The sequence below is a fragment of the Coregonus lavaretus genome (genome assembly GCF_964263955.1).
Source record: "Coregonus lavaretus genome assembly, contig: HAP1_SCAFFOLD_2831, whole genome shotgun sequence".
Taxonomy (NCBI): Eukaryota; Metazoa; Chordata; class Actinopteri; order Salmoniformes; family Salmonidae; genus Coregonus; species Coregonus lavaretus.
This window is the reverse complement of record NW_028162774.1, coordinates 21,655-40,856: the sequence shown is the minus strand read 5'-3', so window position 1 is coordinate 40,856 and position 19,202 is coordinate 21,655. Positions and strand designations below refer to the sequence as shown.

At 43.6% G+C, this 19,202-nt stretch overlaps 1 protein-coding gene across 1 annotated transcript in view; it reads left to right on the top strand.

Annotated features, from left to right (window-relative positions):
* Positions 1–19,202, top strand: part of LOC311118869 (low-density lipoprotein receptor-like) — a gene marked incomplete at both ends in the record, with an annotated part of 60,127 nt that overhangs the window by 24,517 nt on the left and 16,408 nt on the right. Inside the window, 4 exons of the mRNA XM_084193634.1 lie at positions 752–874; positions 5,404–5,526; positions 7,576–7,695; positions 10,829–10,954. Of these exons, the coding sequence (XP_084049760.1) occupies positions 752–874; positions 5,404–5,526; positions 7,576–7,695; positions 10,829–10,954 (492 nt within the window). The remainder of the gene's footprint in view (positions 1–751; positions 875–5,403; positions 5,527–7,575; positions 7,696–10,828; positions 10,955–19,202) is intronic.

Genomic DNA, 19,202 nt, shown 5'->3' with positions numbered 1-19,202 from the left:
AATGCATTTGAAGAATTTATTTGCACTGTATGTTGATTAGCTAGCTAGCCAGCCAGTTTTAGAGGAATTATTCCAATAATATTTCAATTTAACTGCCAATATGCCAGCATTCCATTCAAACAATGCACTCAATCCACAGCCATACACCACACCAATCAGTTGATGATAGGACTTACACAAGTTGTAAATGCAACAAGTACTGATATTGTATCATATAATAGCACTCACAGCTTTACAAGAAAACAAAAAAAATGAGACATTTATGGTCTGTTTACATATATTTTAGAAGCTATTTAGACAGAAAATTGGTATAAAACTGGTATAAACTGTCTTTATGACAATATTTTATGTTGACAGTAATTCTATTACACTATGTCTGATATATCACATGGCTTACTTTGATTTTCCTGTGTAAGTAAAATCAGGATTATTGGGGGGAACAGAGGGTGATTTCTGTTGAATTGGAATGCCCTCTGTGTTTCCTAACCCAAGATAAAACACACACACATGTTTTCACAGGGGTCCTTTTCTCTATGACAGGAGACCAGGTTGGGGTTGGATCTCTAGAGAGATAGATAGAAAGTTGGATGATGCGCTGGTGAATTAACATAATATTTGTGGTGTGTGTGTGTGCGCTCTTTGTCTGTATCCATTCCCCCCCCCCCTCTATCCCTCTCTTTCTTGTGGTCTCTTGATTTCTACTCCCTCACGCTCTCTCTCACTCTCGTTGTGTGTGTTCTCTCCTCCACAGCTCTGCTGACCTGCCGTCCAGATGAGTTCCAGTGTGGTGATGGGTCCTGTGTCCATGGTACCAAGCAGTGCAACAGGGTGCACGACTGTCCTGACTTCAGTGATGAGGCCGGCTGTATCAACGGTGGGTAGACCCTGCCTTCTCTGCTGCCCTTTATCTCCTCTCCTAGCTATTGCATTATGTCCATATAGTTGACATATGTTCCAATAATCCAAAATACATTTTCCTTAGTTTCCTCCCATCTTTTTTCCACTTATTGCTATACTCACTGGGTTTTCACACAAAGGGAAGGCATTTATGGGTACATTGGGACACACTACTGCTGTAGCTTTCTTTCTTCATATCCTTACTACATTCTCCTATCCAGCTCTGTGGGCATTTAAAAGAATATTGGGACACAGAACTGTTTCTTTATACCTTTGGTGAAGTAAATCTAGATTTTGTTGCCATGTGTCTATGGTAACACATTCTTATTTGAGAGCTACGGTCTTTGTCTTGTCTATCTATGCCGGAGAAAACTCAAGGTCAAACTAATGCTAACTGGGATTTATTTAGGAGCCGTTGTTGTAAGATGTAGTCAGTGATCAACCTGAAATCCATAACACACTGCTACACAGTTTCACACAATGTTTGGTGTGTGTGTATGTGGGTGTGTGTGTGTGTGCTTGAATAGTGGTGTAACTCCAGCCATGCAGACACAGTAGAATAGTGGTGTAACTCCAGCCATGCAGACAGACAGTAGAATAGTGGTGTAACTCCAGCCATGCAGACAGACAGTAGAATGGTGGTGTAACTCCAGCCATGCAGACACAGTAGAATAGTGGTGTAACTCCAGCCATGCAGATAGACAGTAGAATAGTGGTGTAACTCCAGCCATGCAGACAGACAGTAGAATAGTGGTGTAACTCCAGCCATGCAGACACAGTAGAATAGTGGTGTAACTCCAGCCATGCAGATAGACAGTAGAATAGTGGTGTAACTCCAGCCATGCAGACAGACAGTAGAATAGTGGTGTAACTCCAGCCATGCAGACAGACAGTAGAATAGTGGTGTAACTCCAGCCATGCAGACACAGTAGAATAGTGGTGTAACTCCAGCCATGCAGACAGACAGTAGAATGGTGGTGTAACTCCAGCCATGCAGACACAGTAGAATAGTGGTGTAACTCCAGCCATGCAGACAGACAGTAGAATAGTGGTGTAACTCCAGCCCATGCAGACAGACAGTAGAATAGTGGTGTAACTCCAGCCATGCAGATAGACAGTAGAATAGTGGTGTAACTCCAGCCATGCAGACAGACAGTAGAATAGTGGTGTAACTCCAGCCATGCAGACAGACAGTAGAATAGTGGTGTAACTCCAGCCATGCAGACAGACAGTAGAATAGTGGTGTAACTCCAGCCATGCAGACAGACAGTAGAATAGTGGTGTAACTCCAGCCATGCAGACAGACAGTAGAATAGTGGTGTAACTCCAGCCATGCAAGCAGACAGTAGAATAGTGGTGTAACTCCAGCCATGCAGACAGACAGTAGAATAGTGGTGTAACTCCAGCCATGCAGGCAGACAGTAGAATAGTGGTGTAACTCCAGCCATGCAGACAGACAGTAGAATAGTGGTGTAACTCCAGCCATGCAGACAGACAGTAGAATAGTGGTGTAACTCCAGCCATGCAGACAGACAGTAGAATAGTGGTGTAACTCCAGCCATGCAGACAGACAGTAGAATAGTGGTGTAACTCCAGCCATGCAGACAGACAGTAGAATAGTGGTGTAACTCCAGCCATGCAGACAGACAGTAGAATAGTGGTGTAACTCCAGCCATGCAGACAGACAGTAGAATAGTGGTGTAACTCCAGCCATGCAGACAGACAGTAGAATAGTGGTGTAACTCCAGCCATGCAGACAGACAGTAGAATAGTGGTGTAACTCCAGCCATGCAGACAGACAGTAGAATAGTGGTGTAACTCCAGCCATGCAGACAGACAGTAGAATAGTGGTGTAACTCCAGCCATGCAGACAGACAGTAGAATAGTGGTGTAACTCCAGCCATGCAGACAGACAGTAGAATAGTGGTGTAACTCCAGCCATGCAGACAGACAGTAGAATAGTGGTGTAACTCCAGCCATGCAGACAGACAGTAGAATAGTGGTGTAACTCCAGCCATGCAGACACAGTAGAATAGTGGTGTAACTCCAGCCATGCAGACAGACAGTAGTATAGTGTTTTTAACGCCATCAATGCGATACACAGAGACAGTAGCAGTGTGTGAAGGTACATGACTGTAGAGTCCTGGAAAACAGCCAGGAGATCACATTACAGAGTGGAGTACCAGCAGGATGTATTACAGTACAGTGTACCAGCAGGATGTATTACAGTACAGTGTACCAGCAGGATGTATTACAGTACAGTGTACCAGCAGGATGTATTACAGTACAGTGTACCAGCAGGATGTATTACAGTACAGTGTACCAGCAGGATGTATTACAGTACAGTGTACCAGCAGGATGTATTACAGTACAGTGTACCAGCAGGATGTATTACAGTACAGTGTACCAGCAGGATGTATTACAGTACAGTGTACCAGCAGGATGTATTACAGTACAGTGTACCAGCGGGATGTATTACAGTACAGTGTACCAGCGGGATGTATTACAGTACAGTGTACCAGCGGGATGTATTACAGTACTGTGTACCAGCGGGATGTATTACAGTACTGTGTACCAGCGGGATGTATTACAGTACAGTGTACCAGCGGGATGTATTACAGTACAGTGTACCAGCGGGATGTATTACAGTACAGTGTACCAGCGGGATGTATTACAGTACAGTGTACCAGCGGGATGTATTACAGTACAGTGTACCAGCGGGATGTATTACAGTACAGTGTACCAGCGGGATGTATTACAGTACAGTGTACCAGCGGGATGTATTACAGTACAGTGTACCAGCGGGATGTATTACAGTACAGTGTACCAGCGGGATGTATTACAGTACAGTGTACCAGCGGGATGTATTACAGTACAGTGTACCAGCGGGATGTATTACAGTACAGTGTACCAGCGGGATGTATTACAGTACAGTGTACCAGCGGGATGTATTACAGTACAGTGTACCAGCGGGATGTATTACAGTACAGTGTACCAGCGGGATGTATTACAGTACAGTGTACCAGCGGGATGTATTACAGTACAGTGTACCAGCGGGATGTATTACAGTACAGTGTACCAGCGGGATGTATTACAGTACAGTGTACCAGCGGGATGTATTACAGTACAGTGTACCAGCGGGATGTATTACAGTACAGTGTACCAGCGGGATGTATTACAGTACAGTGTACCAGCGGGATGTATTACAGTACAGTGTACCAGCGGGATGTATTACAGTACAGTGTACCTGCAGGATGTATTACAGTACAGTGTACCAGCGGGATGTATTACAGTACAGTGTACCAGCGGGATGTATTACAGTACAGTGTACCAGCGGGATGTATTACAGTACAGTGTACCAGCGGGATATATTACAGTACAGTGTACCAGCGGGATGTATTACAGTACAGTGTACCAGCAGGATGTATTACAGTACAGTGTACCAGCGGGATGTATTACAGTACAGTGTACCAGCAGGATGTATTACAGTACAGTGTACCAGCGGGATGTATTACAGTACAGTGTACCAGCGGGATGTATTACAGTACAGTGTACCAGCGGGATGTATTACAGTACAGTGTACCAGCGGGATGTATTACAGTACAGTGTACCAGCGGGATGTATTACAGTACAGTGTACCAGCGGGATGTATTACAGTACAGTGTACCAGCGGGATGTATTACAGTACAGTGTACCAGCGGGATGTATTACAGTACAGTGTACCAGCGGGATGTATTACAGTACAGTGTACCAGCGGGATGTATTACAGTACAGTGTACCAGCGGGATGTATTACAGTACAGTGTACCAGCGGGATGTATTACAGTACAGTGTACCAGCGGGATGTATTACAGTACAGTGTACCAGCGGGATGTATTACAGTACAGTGTACCAGCGGGATGTATTACAGTACAGTGTACCAGCGGGATGTATTACAGTACAGTGTACCAGCGGGATGTATTACAGTACAGTGTACCAGCGGGATGTATTACAGTACAGTGTACCAGCGGGATGTATTACAGTACAGTGTACCAGCGGGATGTATTACAGTACAGTGTACCTGCAGGATGTATTACAGTACAGTGTACCAGCGGGATGTATTACAGTACAGTGTACCAGCGGGATGTATTACAGTACAGTGTACCAGCGGGATGTATTACAGTACAGTGTACCAGCGGGATGTATTACAGTACAGTGTACCAGCAGGATGTATTACAGTACATTACACCTCTCCTATGCTATTATTACACTAACACCTTCTCTACTGCAGGGACAGACAGACAGACAGACAGACAGACAGACAGGGTGCTAAGCTACCAAAGTTGTATCATTGTTACTTATTGCCCACAAGCTAATAATACTGGACGGAAGTGTCTGGGAACCAGAGAGCTTGTTTGATGCTATCTGGCCAGAGGAATCAGAGTAGTAGTGACATGCATTGGAAATCAAACACTTGTTGTAAGCTTTTGCAAGGTAATGATCAGTGTATTTTTCTACCCTTTTCCAGCCACTAAGTGTGATGGCCCCAGGAAGTTTATGTGCAAGAACGGACAGTGTATCGACAGCAGCAAGGTGTGTGATGCCGTCAAAGACTGCAAGGACTGGTCAGACGAACCCATGAAGGAGTGTGGTGAGACACACACAAACACACATGCATGCATGCATACACATACAAACGCATACATACACTGTACACTGATAAATGTACACACATGCATACATACACACACACACACTTATTAACATCCACTTGACATGCAAATGGTCACTGTGCTAGTAATCAGAGCTTCATTTCATCAATGGAGAGTAAATCAGTACAACTCTCAGCGCTCTCGTTCCCATCAAAGACCAACTCTTCCCTCGAGTGTGTTCACGGCTAGGAAACGTGCTCTGACTACACTACCCATAAGGCACCATATGGATTAGCTTCCCACCATAGATAATTGCAACTTAGAGCTCTTTAGTCATGGACCTCACAGTGGAATGCTCTGGAACCTCTACCTTTGTGTTCCTGATAGGTCAACAGTATGTCAACATTCAGATCAGCTCCAGCACTGGCAACCAACCACTGCTTTCATCTTTCTTATCTTTTGTAATGATGAAATAGAGTGACATGACATCTATTTGGTGTGCTGTACATTAACATCTGTGACATTATATCTTTGCTTTGCCGTACATGTTATGCATATATTCTGTTAGAATTGTATCAATGTAGAAATATAACATGGGCTTTTGTACTACTGAAACCATGTAAGTGAACATGTACTGTTCGTTAATATGGAAGATAAATGACCAGCTTGTGGTTGTACAGCATCCTCCAGCCTCCCTCTCTTCCTATCAGGCATGACTGTACCTGTAGCCTTGTTTAATCTGCTATGTAAACTCATAATGAAGTGTCTGCTGTCAACACCACTCTATCTGCTAGGATTATGAGCGGAAGGGAGGAAGGAGTGGGATAAAGGGATGCAAGGAAGGATGGAGACTGGTAGAGAGAAGGAGGAGGGGAGGGGGGTAAGGAGAGGATAGATACTGAAAGGGGAACAGAAGGAGAGAGAGGGAAGGTAAGGAGGAGGGATGGATAAAGGGATAAGAGGAGGAAAGAGGAGGAGGAGAAGGGATGGATGGATAGTGGGATGGATAGGGGGATAAGGGGAGGAAGGAGAGGGATATGGGGAGGAGGAGGGATGGATAGAGGGATGGATAAGGGGAGGAAGGAGAGGGATATGGGGAGCAGGAGGGATGGATAAGGGGATAAGGGGAGGAAGGAGGGGGATATGGGGAGGAGGAGGGATGGATAGAGGGATGGATAAGGGGAGGAAGGAGAGGGATATGGTGAGGAGGAGGGATGGATAGAGGGATGGATAAGGGGAGGAAGGAGAGGGATATGGTGAGGAGGAGGGATGGATAGTGGGATGGATAGAGGGATAAGGGGAGGAAGGAGAGGGATATGGGGAGGAGGAGGGATGGATAGAGGGATGGATAAGGGGAGGAAGGAGGGGGATATGGGGAGGAGGAGGGATGATAGAGGGATGGATAGGGGGATAAGGGGAGGAAGGAGGGGGATATGGGGAGGAGGAGGGATGGATAGGGGGATAAGGGGAGGAAGGAGAGGGATATGGGGAGGAGGAGGGATGATAGAGGGATGGATAAGGGGAGGAAGGAGGGGGATATGGTGAGGAGGAGGGATGGATAGAGGGATGGATAGGGGGATAAGGGGAGGAAGGAGAGGGATATGGGGAGGAGGAGGGATGGATAGAGGGATGGATAGGGGGATAAGGGGAGGAAGGAGAGGGATATGGGGAGGAGGAGGGATGGATGGAGGGATAAGTGGAGGAAGGAGAGGGATATGGGGAGGAGGAGGAGGAGGGATGGATAGGGGGATAAGGGAAGGAGAGCTGCTCCTTTGAGGAAATCAAATTAGACGGGGCACCTGACGCATAGCCGCCCCCTCTTGAGCCCCAGTACATTTTGGACTGGTTCCAGGTGTGTAATAGCTACATATTCCCCTAGAGCCTCCCCAGGCGCACACACACACACACACACACACACACACACACACACACACACACACACACACACACCAATATCTTGGTTGTTTTATTGATGTTTAACTCCCTTTCACCCCCCCCCCCTCTCTCTCTCTCTCTCTCTCTCTCTCTCTCTCCCTCTCTCTCTCTAGGTGTGAATGAGTGTGCAGACAAAAATGGAGGCTGCTCTCACATCTGCAGAAACAGGAGGATCGGTTATGAGTGTGACTGTCCCTCTGGATACCAACTAATGGACAAGAAGACCTGTGAAGGTAGAGTACCAGACAACCTGTCCCTCTCAGACAAGACCTGTGAAGGTACAGGACCAGAAAACCTGTCCCTCTCAGACAAGACCTGTGAAGGTACAGGACCAGACAACCTGTCCCTCTCAGACAAGACCTGTGAAGGTACAGGACCAGACAATCTAAAACCTTACTTCAATACACCAAAATGGCTCTCATTCACTTTCAGGGATTCCGTTAGCCAGTAATAGCCAGCTTTTGGCCGATAAAAAAATAGAAAAGCCCGATAATTAAAATTGCCGCTGGCCAATTGTCCAGGAGAAGAAGAAAAAATCCCATTAAGAAATAATGCTTTTAGCCTCTTCATTGATGGAAATTCCAGTTGATGGAAATACATTTGACTGGTCATGCTTATCAGTCTGTAGGTTAATTTGCATAATTTCGTGGAATTAAATTGGTGCGTGTGTACAGTATATTCGTTATGTATCTTATTTATCACACACACAGCAAACAGATACAGAGCCTTTGAGAGGAAAATCTGTCAGAAAGCGTGAGAGCTGCTCCTACTGCATCTCAAACTGTAAACGCAGACGACGGAAGACAGGCTTCATCAGCACGTCACACACCACTCTGCAATGAGCTGGAGGCAGTGTGCATTTTCAAAACGGAATTGTTTGAAACCTGAAAATTTTACTACATATGACGCATGTCTTACCTTGCTTCAAAGTAGCCTAACCAAAATCAGACCATATCCGTGGAGGCAATTATTTGATATAAACTTTCTTTCATTGTCCTGTAGCCAAAGGCACAATCCTAGTCATATTAGCAACCCATGCTAGTTGTTACATATTAGATCTCCCCTCTTTCTAAATTACGAACAGATACAGTGTCTTCGGAAAGTATTCAGACCCCTTGACTTTTTCCACATTTTGTTAGGTTACAGCCTTATTCTAAAATTGATTTAAATGTTTTTTTTCCTCATCCATCTACACACAATACCCCATAATGACAAAGCAAAAACAGGATTTTATCAAGTTTGGCAAATTTATTAAAAATAAAAAACTGAAATATCACATTTATATAAGTATTCAGACCCTTTACTCAGTCCTTTATTGAAGCACCTTTGGCAGCGATTACAGCCTTGAGTCTTCTTGGTTATGATGCTACAAGCTTGGCACACCTGTATTTGGTGAGTTTCTCCCATTCTTCTCTGCAGATCCTCTCAAGCTCTGTCAAGTTCGATGGGGACCGTTGCTGCACAGCTATTTTCAGGTCTCTTCAGAGATGTTAAATGGGGTTCAAGTCCGGGCTCTGGCTGGGCCACTCAAGGACATTCAGAGACTTGTCCCAAACCCACTCCTGCGTTGTCTTGGCTGTGTGCTTAGGGTCATTGTCCTTTTGGAAGGTGAACCTTTGCCCCAGTCTGAGGTCCTGAGCGGTTTTCATTAAGGATCTCTCTGTACTTTGTTCCGTTCATCTTTGCCTCGATCCTGACTAGTCTCCCAGTCCCTGCAGCTGAAAAACATCCCCACAGCATGGTGCTGCCAACACCATGCTTCACCGTAGGGATGGTGCCAGGTTTCCTCCAGAAGTGAAGCTTGGTATTCAGGCCTAAGAGTTCAATCTTGGATTCATCAGACCAGACAATCGGGATCTTGGTCACCTCCCTGACCAAGGCCCTTCTCCCCCGATTGCTCAGTTTGGCCGGGCGGCCAGCTCTATGAAGAGTCTTGGTGGTTCCAAACATTTAGGAATGATGGAGACCACTGGGTTCTTGGGGACCTTCAATGCTGCAGATATTTTTTGGTACCCTTCCCCAGATCTGTGCCTCGACACAATCCTGTCTCGGAGCTCTATGGACAATTCCTTCGACCTCATGGCTTGGTTTTTGCTCTGACATGCACTGTCAACTGTGGGACCTTATATAGACAGGTGTGTGCCTTACCAAATCATTTCCAATCAATTGAATTTACCACAGGTGGACTCCAATCAAGTTGTAGAAACATCTCAAGGATGATCAATGGAAACAGGATACACCTGAGCTCAATTTCGAGTCTCATAGCAAAGGGTGTGAATACTTAAGTAAATAAGGTAGTTCTGTTTTTAATTTTTCTATTTCCCCCAACCCCCCCCCCCCCCCCCCCAAAAAAAAAATCTAAAAACCTGTTTTCGCTTTGTCATTATGGGGTATTGTGTGTAGATTGCTGAGGATTTTTATTTATTTAATCCATTTTAGAATAAGGCTGTAACATAACAAATGTGGAAAAATTCAAGGGGTCTGAATACTTTCCGAAGGCACTGTATTTTCATCTCTGTCACATGAAACCGCTCGCATTTGCAGAGTGTTTTCCCGCTAATTGCATTATGGAACGAACATTCGCGCACAGCCTACTGCCTTATGTGCATTGCTGCGCTTATAATGTATATAATAACAGTTTATCAACATTTTAAAGCTAAACGTTCTGATCTGTTGCATCTTAACGTTTAGTTTTTTTGTAGCCTACTGGTTGGATGCATTTGGGATTTATCGTTCAAAAACTGTCCCAGAGTGTTAAGAATAGGCCATTTTTTTCTCGACAAGCTGAACAATAGAATAGGTCAACTTTTCTACCTTGGGGGATAGTAGATTGACATAGGCTAGTGATTTTACTGTTCGTTACTCATCTTGTTGACTGAGGAAAAGTAAATGTGGACAGTTATTCTAACATCTTCAAAGTGTGCATCAGAATTCGGGAAGAAGGGCCGCACATCATTGCATCCTCGACTTGCATGTTCTGTTAATATGAATTACCATAATCTAAATGTGATTTCTGTCATTCTGAGCACCGTGGGTGGACGCTTTAATCAGGTTACGCACCCAATGCATATGGGTCTGGTAAATTGCTCAAATGTGCGGTAAATTAAAATGCAGCCGGTCAAATGTCCGGGAGCCACATTTTCCTAATGGAAACCCTGTTCCCTTTAGCCATTACATCATGACCAACGATTGCTCTGTCTGAAAATTGCTCTCTCAATCTCTTACACGTTCCCTTCTCTTCTCGTACTCTCTCTTTCCAAACAGTACTTACATATATCTCTACCTACCGCCCATCCCCTTGGTCTCCTGTCTGTGTGGAGACAGTGTGTCCTGTGTTATTGATGTATTTCTAATGTCTCTCCCCAGACATAGATGAGTGTGAGAATCCCAACTCATGCAGCCAGATCTGCATCAACTACAAAGGAGACTACAAGTGTGAATGTTACGAGGGCTATGAGATGGACCCCAGCACCAAGACCTGCAAGGCCGTGGGTAAGAGAGGCATCCCATTATGTCCCTGGCAACCACAGAAGAGACATAGACACACACAAACACAGATATATACACACACACATACATGCATGCATGCACACACACACCGCAACCCAGCAACATCACAGTCTATTCTCAGCCCATCCGATATGAATGGAGGTTCTTTGTATGCAGGACTAGCACGGCACAGCAATCTGCGGTCGGTAAGGCAAATATTTGCTTTCTGCTTCTCAGGTAATGAAAATAAAAACATTCCCCCCTTGCCTGTCAGGGCGCTGTAGGACACAGCCAGGTATTGTCCCTCTCCGTGCCCCCACGGTAAACACTCCAGGCTGGGCATGAATATAAATAATGTCCCTGGTCTTAACTTCGGGGCCTGGGACTGATCTTTGACTGTGTAGAGAAAGACAGTATTTTTGATTAGCATCATCATTCTTAGGTTAGATCATTACAGGGCAAACTGATGCGGTAATGAGGGGGCTTAAGCAGCAATTGGCTCGGCTTTGCTCTAAGTGGCGTGAAAAACGACATTGATTACCTTCCATCTGAGAAGGCACATCTTTGTTACTGTTAGAGAGAGCATACACACTGTCAGAAAGCTGGGGCGTTTATTATTAGAGCGGAGGGGAGGGGGGGTGTGTGTGCATTCGTGCTTGCTTGTGTTGGTGTTAATAGAATAGCTCCTTGGTTATTGAAGTGAAGTGATGGAGAGTTGCGTTCTGTTGGGCGCATCCATCCGTATTGTTGATTGCAGCCTATGCAGCACAGAGAGACAGGGACATATTATTATTATTATTATTATTATTATTTATGCAGTGGTTTATTTATTCTGAAGCTTGGGAAGGAGGTAGAAATGCAGAGGCGCCTGCTATGTGATGCTGAGGTAATATGGATTTAATGAACCTCCACACTCACAGACACACACATCAACAGACACACAACCTCGTACATTCTCAACGACGCACACACTCATACCAATTTACAGACAACACACGAACACACACACACATTCCACTGCGGTAGATTGGTTAGGTTCACTCTCCTGCTCGACAACAGGAGCTGACAGCTGAAGCGATGATGTCGTTAAGCAGATCACACTGAGCTGTAAAACCTAAGGCTTTATTTGTGATGTTCAGCGAACGCGATACCATTATTACCCTTCATCCAATCACACACACAGATTAGAGGGCATGGGCCATTATGCTACTTTTTACTGCTCACTGACGATGTCTGAATATCGTCTTAACTTGGAAAGCCCTTGGAGGCTGGATGGAGAAAGCGTTATAAGAATACTCATTTGATATACTTTCTGAAGTGTTTTACTAGTTTTAATTGTAGCTACCACGCATAATGATTTAGACAGCAGTCTCCCATATGGTTCTCTAGTTACTATGAACAGTGTAGAAGGTCATTAAAACCACAACTCCCAGGTTGGTGGCATCATGTTACGTTCATCGCTATAATCCAAAAGTATGTAATTTACCATACAATGGAGCAAGTTGATTCCCACAAGTCATTGAATGTTTTATTTTGTTCACCCTGGGTGCAATATCACTCACTAACAGTTAATGACTAACTGATTGGCTCTCACAATTTTTCCTTTGTGCATACATGCATTTGTGTGTGTTTGTGTCCGTGTCTGCAATTATACTGCAGCATTCTCTGCAAACATGTAAATATATACTTACTCAGTCTATTCTCATAAAACACTGAGGTGTGCAGTTTTGCTCTCCTCTTTGTCCTTCTCTTTGTCCTTCTCTTTATCCTCCTCTGTGTCCTCCTCTATACTCCTCTATACTCCTCTTTGTCCTCCTCTATACTCCTCTTTGTCCTCCTCTATACTCCTCTTTGTCCTCCTCTATACTCCTCTTTCGTCCTCCTCTTTGTCCTCCTCTATACTCCTCTTTTTCTTCCTCTTTGTCCTCCTCTATACTCCTCTTTGTCTTCCTCGATACTCCTCTTTAACCTCCTCTTTGTCCTCCTTTATACTCCTCTTTGTCCTCCTCTATACTCATCTTTGTCCTCCCCTTTGTCCTCCTCCTTGTCCTCCTCTATACGCCTCTTTGTCCTCCTCTATACTCCTCTTTGTCCTCCTCTATAATCCACTTTGTCCTCCTCTTTGTCCTCCTCTTTGTCCTCATCTATACTCCTCTTTCCCCTCCTCTTTTAACCTCCTCTTTGTCCTCCTCTTTGTCCTCCTCTTTGTTCTCCTCTTTGTCCTCCTCTATACTCCTCTTTGTCCTCCTCTTTGTCCTCCTCTATACTCATCTTTATCCTCCTCTTTGTCCTCCTCTATACTCCTCTTTGCTCTCCTATTTGTCCTTCTCTTTATCCTCCTCTGTGTCCTCCTCTATACTCCTCTTTGTCCTACTCTATACTCCTCTTTGTCCTCCTCTATACTCCTCTTTGTCCTCCTTTATACTCTTTGTCCTTATCTATATTTTTGTTTTATTTTTTTATTTCACCTTTATTTAACCAGGTAAGCCAGTTGAGAACACGTTCTCATTTACAACTGCGACCTGGCCAAGATAAAGCAAAGCAGTGTGATAAAAACAACAACACAGAGTTACATATGGGGTAAAAAAAAACAAAGTAAAAAATACAACAGAAAATATATATACTCCTCTTTGTCCTCCTCTATACTCCTCTTTGTCCTCCTCTTTGTCCTCCTCTTTGTCCTCCTCTATACTCCTCTTTGTCCTCCTCTATACTCCTCTTTGACCTCCTCTTTGTCCTCCTCTATACTCCTCTTTGCTCTCCTCTTTGTCCTTCTCTTTATCCTCCTCTGTGTCCTCCTCTATACTCCTCTATACTCCTCTTTGTCCTCCTCTATACTCCTCTTTGTCCTCCTTTATACTCCTCTTTGTCCTTATCTATACTCCTCTTAGTCCTCCTCTATACTCCGCTTTGTCCTCCTCTATACTCCTCTTTGTCCTCCTCTATACTCCTCTTTGCCCTCCTCTTTGTCCTCCTCTAGACTCCTCTTTTTCCTCCTCTTTGTCCTCCTCTATACTCCTCTTTGTCCTCCTCTATACTCCTCTTTTGTCCTCCTCTGTGTCCTCCTCTATACTCCTCTATACTCCTCTTTGTCCTCCTCTATACTCCTCTTTGTCCTCCTCTATACTCCTCTTTGTCCTCCTCTATAATCATATTTGTCCTCCTCTTTGTCCTCATCTATACTCCTCTTTGTCCTCCTCTTTGTCCACCTCTTTGTCCACCTCTTTGTCCTCCTCTATACTCATCTTTGTCTTCCTCTTTGTCCTCCTCTATACTCCTCTTTGTCCTCCTATTTGTCCTCCTCTATACTCCTCTTTTTCCTCCTATTTGTCCTCCTCTTTGTCCTCCTCTATACTCCTCTTTGTCCTCCTCTTTGTCCTCCTCTATATTCCTCTTTGTCCTCCTCTTTGTCCTCATCTATACTCCTCTTTGTCCTCCTCTATACTTCTCCTTGTCTTCCTCTTTGTCCTCCTCTATACTCCTCTTTACCTCCTCTTTGTCCTCCTCTATACTCCTCTTTGTCATCCTCTTTGTCCTCCTCTATACTCCACTCTTTCCCTCTCCTTGCCTATCTGTCTGCATCTCTGTGTTTTACTCCTCAGTCCACCTTTTTACTGTCGCTCCCTCAATCTCACTATGCACCCTTTTCTCCCTTTAGGGTATCTCCCTCCCTCCCTCTATATAAATATATAACAGTTCCCAGTCTCCTTCCCAGCATTTGTTAAAAGACAGGCAGCAATGTAATCCAGCTCTGTCTGTTGTGGCAGTGCCTCTGCTCAGCTCAGCTCCTGTCTGTCATAGTGAGTCTAGGGCAGAGTCTAGGGCAGAGTCTAGGGCAGAGTCTAGGGCAGAGGCTAGGGCAGCCATAGACATCACAAAACTAGGGATGGATTGGTTCAAACATTCAGCGCTCTCTGAAGTCCTAGCCTGACATGGATCTAATGGAATATACATGTAAACTGTATATTTTTGCCTGTATTAGATGGAGTTTCAGAATGACATGGTAACTTTGGTCTTGTGGATTTAGTAGAGAATAGAAAGAGTGGAGTTTCTTCATGAGGATGACAACTCAGAATATTCATATTTTCACATTTACAGTCTGTGTTTAATACGTTTTTTTTCCATAATTGTAACTAACTGTTTCTGTACGTCAGATCGATTCCTCAGGCCTGGCTGCATATCTGTCCAGCTTTATCATTTTCAAAGCTTATCTTAATTGGCTGACAGTGCAGGGCTAAAATATGGCAGATTTAAGGGGGGCTGGGGACTGTGTTGACAGAGGCAGTAGGACATCTCTCTCTCTCAATTCAATTTCAATTTAAAGGGCTTTATTGGCATGGGAAACATATGTTTACGTTGCCAAAGCAAGTGAAATGGATAAACAAAAGTGAAATAAACAATAAAAAGTGAACAGTAAATATTACTCACACAAGTACCAAAATAATAGAGACATTTCAAATGTCATATTATGTCTATATAATCAGTGTTGTAGCAATGTGCAAATAGTTAAAGTACAAAAGGGAAAATAAATAAACATAAATATGGGTTGTATTTACAATGGTGTTTGTTCTTCACTGGTTGCCCTTTTCTTGTGGCAACAGGTCACAAAACTTGCTGCTGTGATGGCACACTGTGGAATTTCACCCAATAGATATGGGAGTTGATCAAATTGGATTTGTTTTCGAATTCTTTGTGGTTCTGTGTAATCTGAGGGAAATATGTTTCTCTAATATGGTCTTACATTTGGTAGGAGGTTAGGAAGTGCAGCTCAGTTTCCACCTCATTTTTTGGGCAGTGTGCACATAGCCTGTCTTCTCTTAAGAGCCAGGTCTGCCTACGGTGGCCTTTCTCAATAGCAAGGCTATGCTCACTGAGTCTGTACATAGTCAAAGCTTTCCTTAATTTTGGGTCAGTCACAGTGGTCAGGTATTCTGCCACTGTGTACTGTCTGTTTAGTGCCAAATAGCATTCTAGTTTGCGCTGTTTTTCTGTTGATTCTTTCCAATGTGTTAAGTAATTATCTTTTTGTTTTCTCATGATTTGGTTGGGTCTAATTGTGTTGCTGTCCTGGGGCTCTGTGGGGTCTGTTTGTGAACAGAGCCCCAGGACCAGCTTGCTTAGGGGACTCTTCTCCAGGTTCATCTCTCTGTAGGTGATGGCTTTGTTATGAAGGTTTGGGAATCGCTTCCTTTTAGGTGGTTGTAGAATTTAACGTCTCTTTTCTGGATTTTGATCATTAGCGGGTATCGGCCTAATTCTGCTCTGCATGCACTATTTGGTGTTTTACATTGTACAAAGAGGATATTTTTGCAGAATTCTGCATGCAGAGTCTCAATTTGGTGTTTGTACCATTTTGTAAATGATTGGTTGGTGAGCAGACCCCAGACCTCACAACCATAAAGGGAAATACATTCTATAACAGATTCAAGTATTTTTAGCCAGATCCTAATCGGTATGTCAAATTTGATGTTCCTTTTGATTGCATAGAAGGCCCTTCTTGCCTTGTCTCTCAGATTGTTCACAGCTTTGTGGAAGTTACCTGTGGCGCTGATGTTTAGGCTGAGGTATGTATAGTTTTTTTGTGTGCTCTAGGGCAATGGTGTCTAGATGGAATTTGTATTTGTGGTCCTGGCAACTGGACCTTTTTTGGAACACCATTGTTTTTGTCTTACTGAGATTTACTGTCAGGGCCCAGGTCTGACAGAATCTGTGCAGAAGATCTAGGTCCTGCTGTAGGCCCTCCTTGGTTGGGGACAGAAGCACCAGATCATCAGCAAACAGTAGACATTTGACTTCAGATTCTAGTAGGGTGAGGCCGGGTGCTGCAGACTGTTTTAGTGCCCTTGCCAATTTGTTGATATATATGTTGAAGAGGGTGGGGCTTAAGCTGCATCCATGTTTCACCCGGCGGCCCTGTGGAAAGAAATGTGTGTGTTTTTTGCCAATTTTAACCGCACACTTGTTGTTTGTGTACATGGATTTTATAATGTCGTATGTTTTTCCCCCAACACCACTTTCCATCAATTTGTATAGCCGACCCTCATGCCAAATTGAGTCAAAAGCTTTTTTGAAATCAACAAAGCATGAGAAGACTTTGCCTTTGTTTTGTTTTGATTGTTTGTCGATTAGGGTGTGCAGGGTGAACACGTGGTCTGTCGTACGGTAATTTGGTAAAAAGTCAATTTGACATTTGCTCAGCACATTGTTTTCACTGAGGAAATGTACAGATCTGCTGTTAAAGATAATGCAGAAGATTTTCTCAAGGTTGCTGTTGACACATATCCCACGGTAGTTATTGGGGTCAAATTTGTCTCCACTTTTGTGGATTGGGGTGATCAGTCATTGGTTCCAAATATTGGGGAAGATGTCATAGCTGAGGATGATGTTAAAGAGTTTAAGTATAGCCAATTGGAGTTTGTGGTCTGTATATTTTATCATTTCATGATCAGTGGCGGCTCCTGAAAAAATTCTCAGGGGGGGCAATTTTTCTGATGATTTAGGTGACCTACACACATTTTTAAAAAGATATGTCCAGCAACAACATGAAGACAGGGGCAGCATATAAGTCAATACCAGAAGCATTTATTGACTGATCTCAAAAGTGTTGGCTTACAAAAGCAAAATAAGTTATCACAGTAAAAATAATCAAGGGTGTTCTTTCACATTCCTCAACACTGCATAAACAATATGTATGGCTTTGTAAAAATGAACAACCATATTCTGGCCAATTGTATAGATTTGTAAATATGAACAACCATATTCTGGCCAATTGTATAGATTTGTAAAAATGAACATGAACAGATTTTTTATTTTTTTGAATGGCAGTACCTTTCAAACATGTCTGCTTGCAGTAAGGTAGCACTCACAAGGTGGCCAGAGAAAGAGAACCTTTCTTTGGTGTGATCCAGGATGGTGTTGCAGACCTCTTCAGACAGCCTCTGCTTCTCCTCTTCTCTCAAAGCTGTTCTGGGTCTTTTGGCTCCTGTTGCTTCTTGCAGCTGCTGTTGAGAGGAGTCCCTGAAGGCAAACAGACCAATGTGTTTGTTGGCTTTGTACAGTATTGTTGTCTATGTGATGCACAGGTATATGCAATGTATCCATGTATAGTACAAATACTTCAGTTCCACTTAAAATGGGCAGGGATGCATAAAGTCTTTAGTGTTTAAGTTAGCCTTTGTGTCTCACATAGCCTGGATGTTCAGCACAGTATACAGTGGTGCTCATAAGCTTATGATCCCATGCTAAAGTTGACTAAAAAGAGGAATAAAAAAGAAAATAAAATTGGTGTCCTTAAAGGTTGGATTTTCCAACTTTTTTAATGAAGTCATTAAGATCAATTTCCAAAAGATGATTTTTTTATTTTTTTATTCCTCTTTTTAGTCAGCTTTAGAATGTGTTCATACACTTATGAGCACCACTGTACAGTACACATAGTATATAAAATAAGATAGATTACACCACTGGCCATATATAATGAGAATAATGTAATTTCAAACACAAATGCAGTCTCCTTTCATGCATACATTTTCAAATAAAGCTCTGCTTTGAGAAAGATCGAATGATATTGTTTAATCTTTATCTTACCTTATGGCCTGCACACTGCTTGCGAAGCTGTCGAGGGCACGTTTGATAAAGACAGCATCGATGTCCTTCTTCTGTAGCTTCTGGTACGGTGGGCTGGTCAAAGGAACCCAATGAACCCGTCCGGATGGCTTCAAAACATTCTATGAGGTCGTCTCGATTCTCGTAGACAGTGTTCACGACTCTGCTGTTGCTAACCTCATCGTTGTGGCGGCGGACAGCTAGCCTGTATCCCTCATCCAGTTGAGTGGCAATATTCACTCTCCCCAAAGCAGACAATCTCAAACCGCTATCAATGTGGTTCTTTGACAGCTCATTTTTCTTAATCTTTTCTGAAAGATGGTGCATGTCGGTTACACCAGTCGCTGTCCAAGCGGTGCTGTCTGCGGTGCCGCCTTCAGGGTGAAAGAGTAGTTTCTTAGTTACGTTCATGGTTACGTTACGTTACGTATGACGAAAGCGCGTAAGTGCAAGCCCTCAGAAACCCATAGAGATTGTATTGAAAGCTCTGAAATTTGAAAAAAAAATATTTTACATTAGAGGCTATGAGAGACTTCTGGGCGATTTTCAACCTGACTGAAATCGCCCCAAAACGGGCGGGGACATTTGAAGCACGACTTTAGCCTGATTGGACATTTAGTGGCTGGCAGATCAAACGTCTAGATTAGAA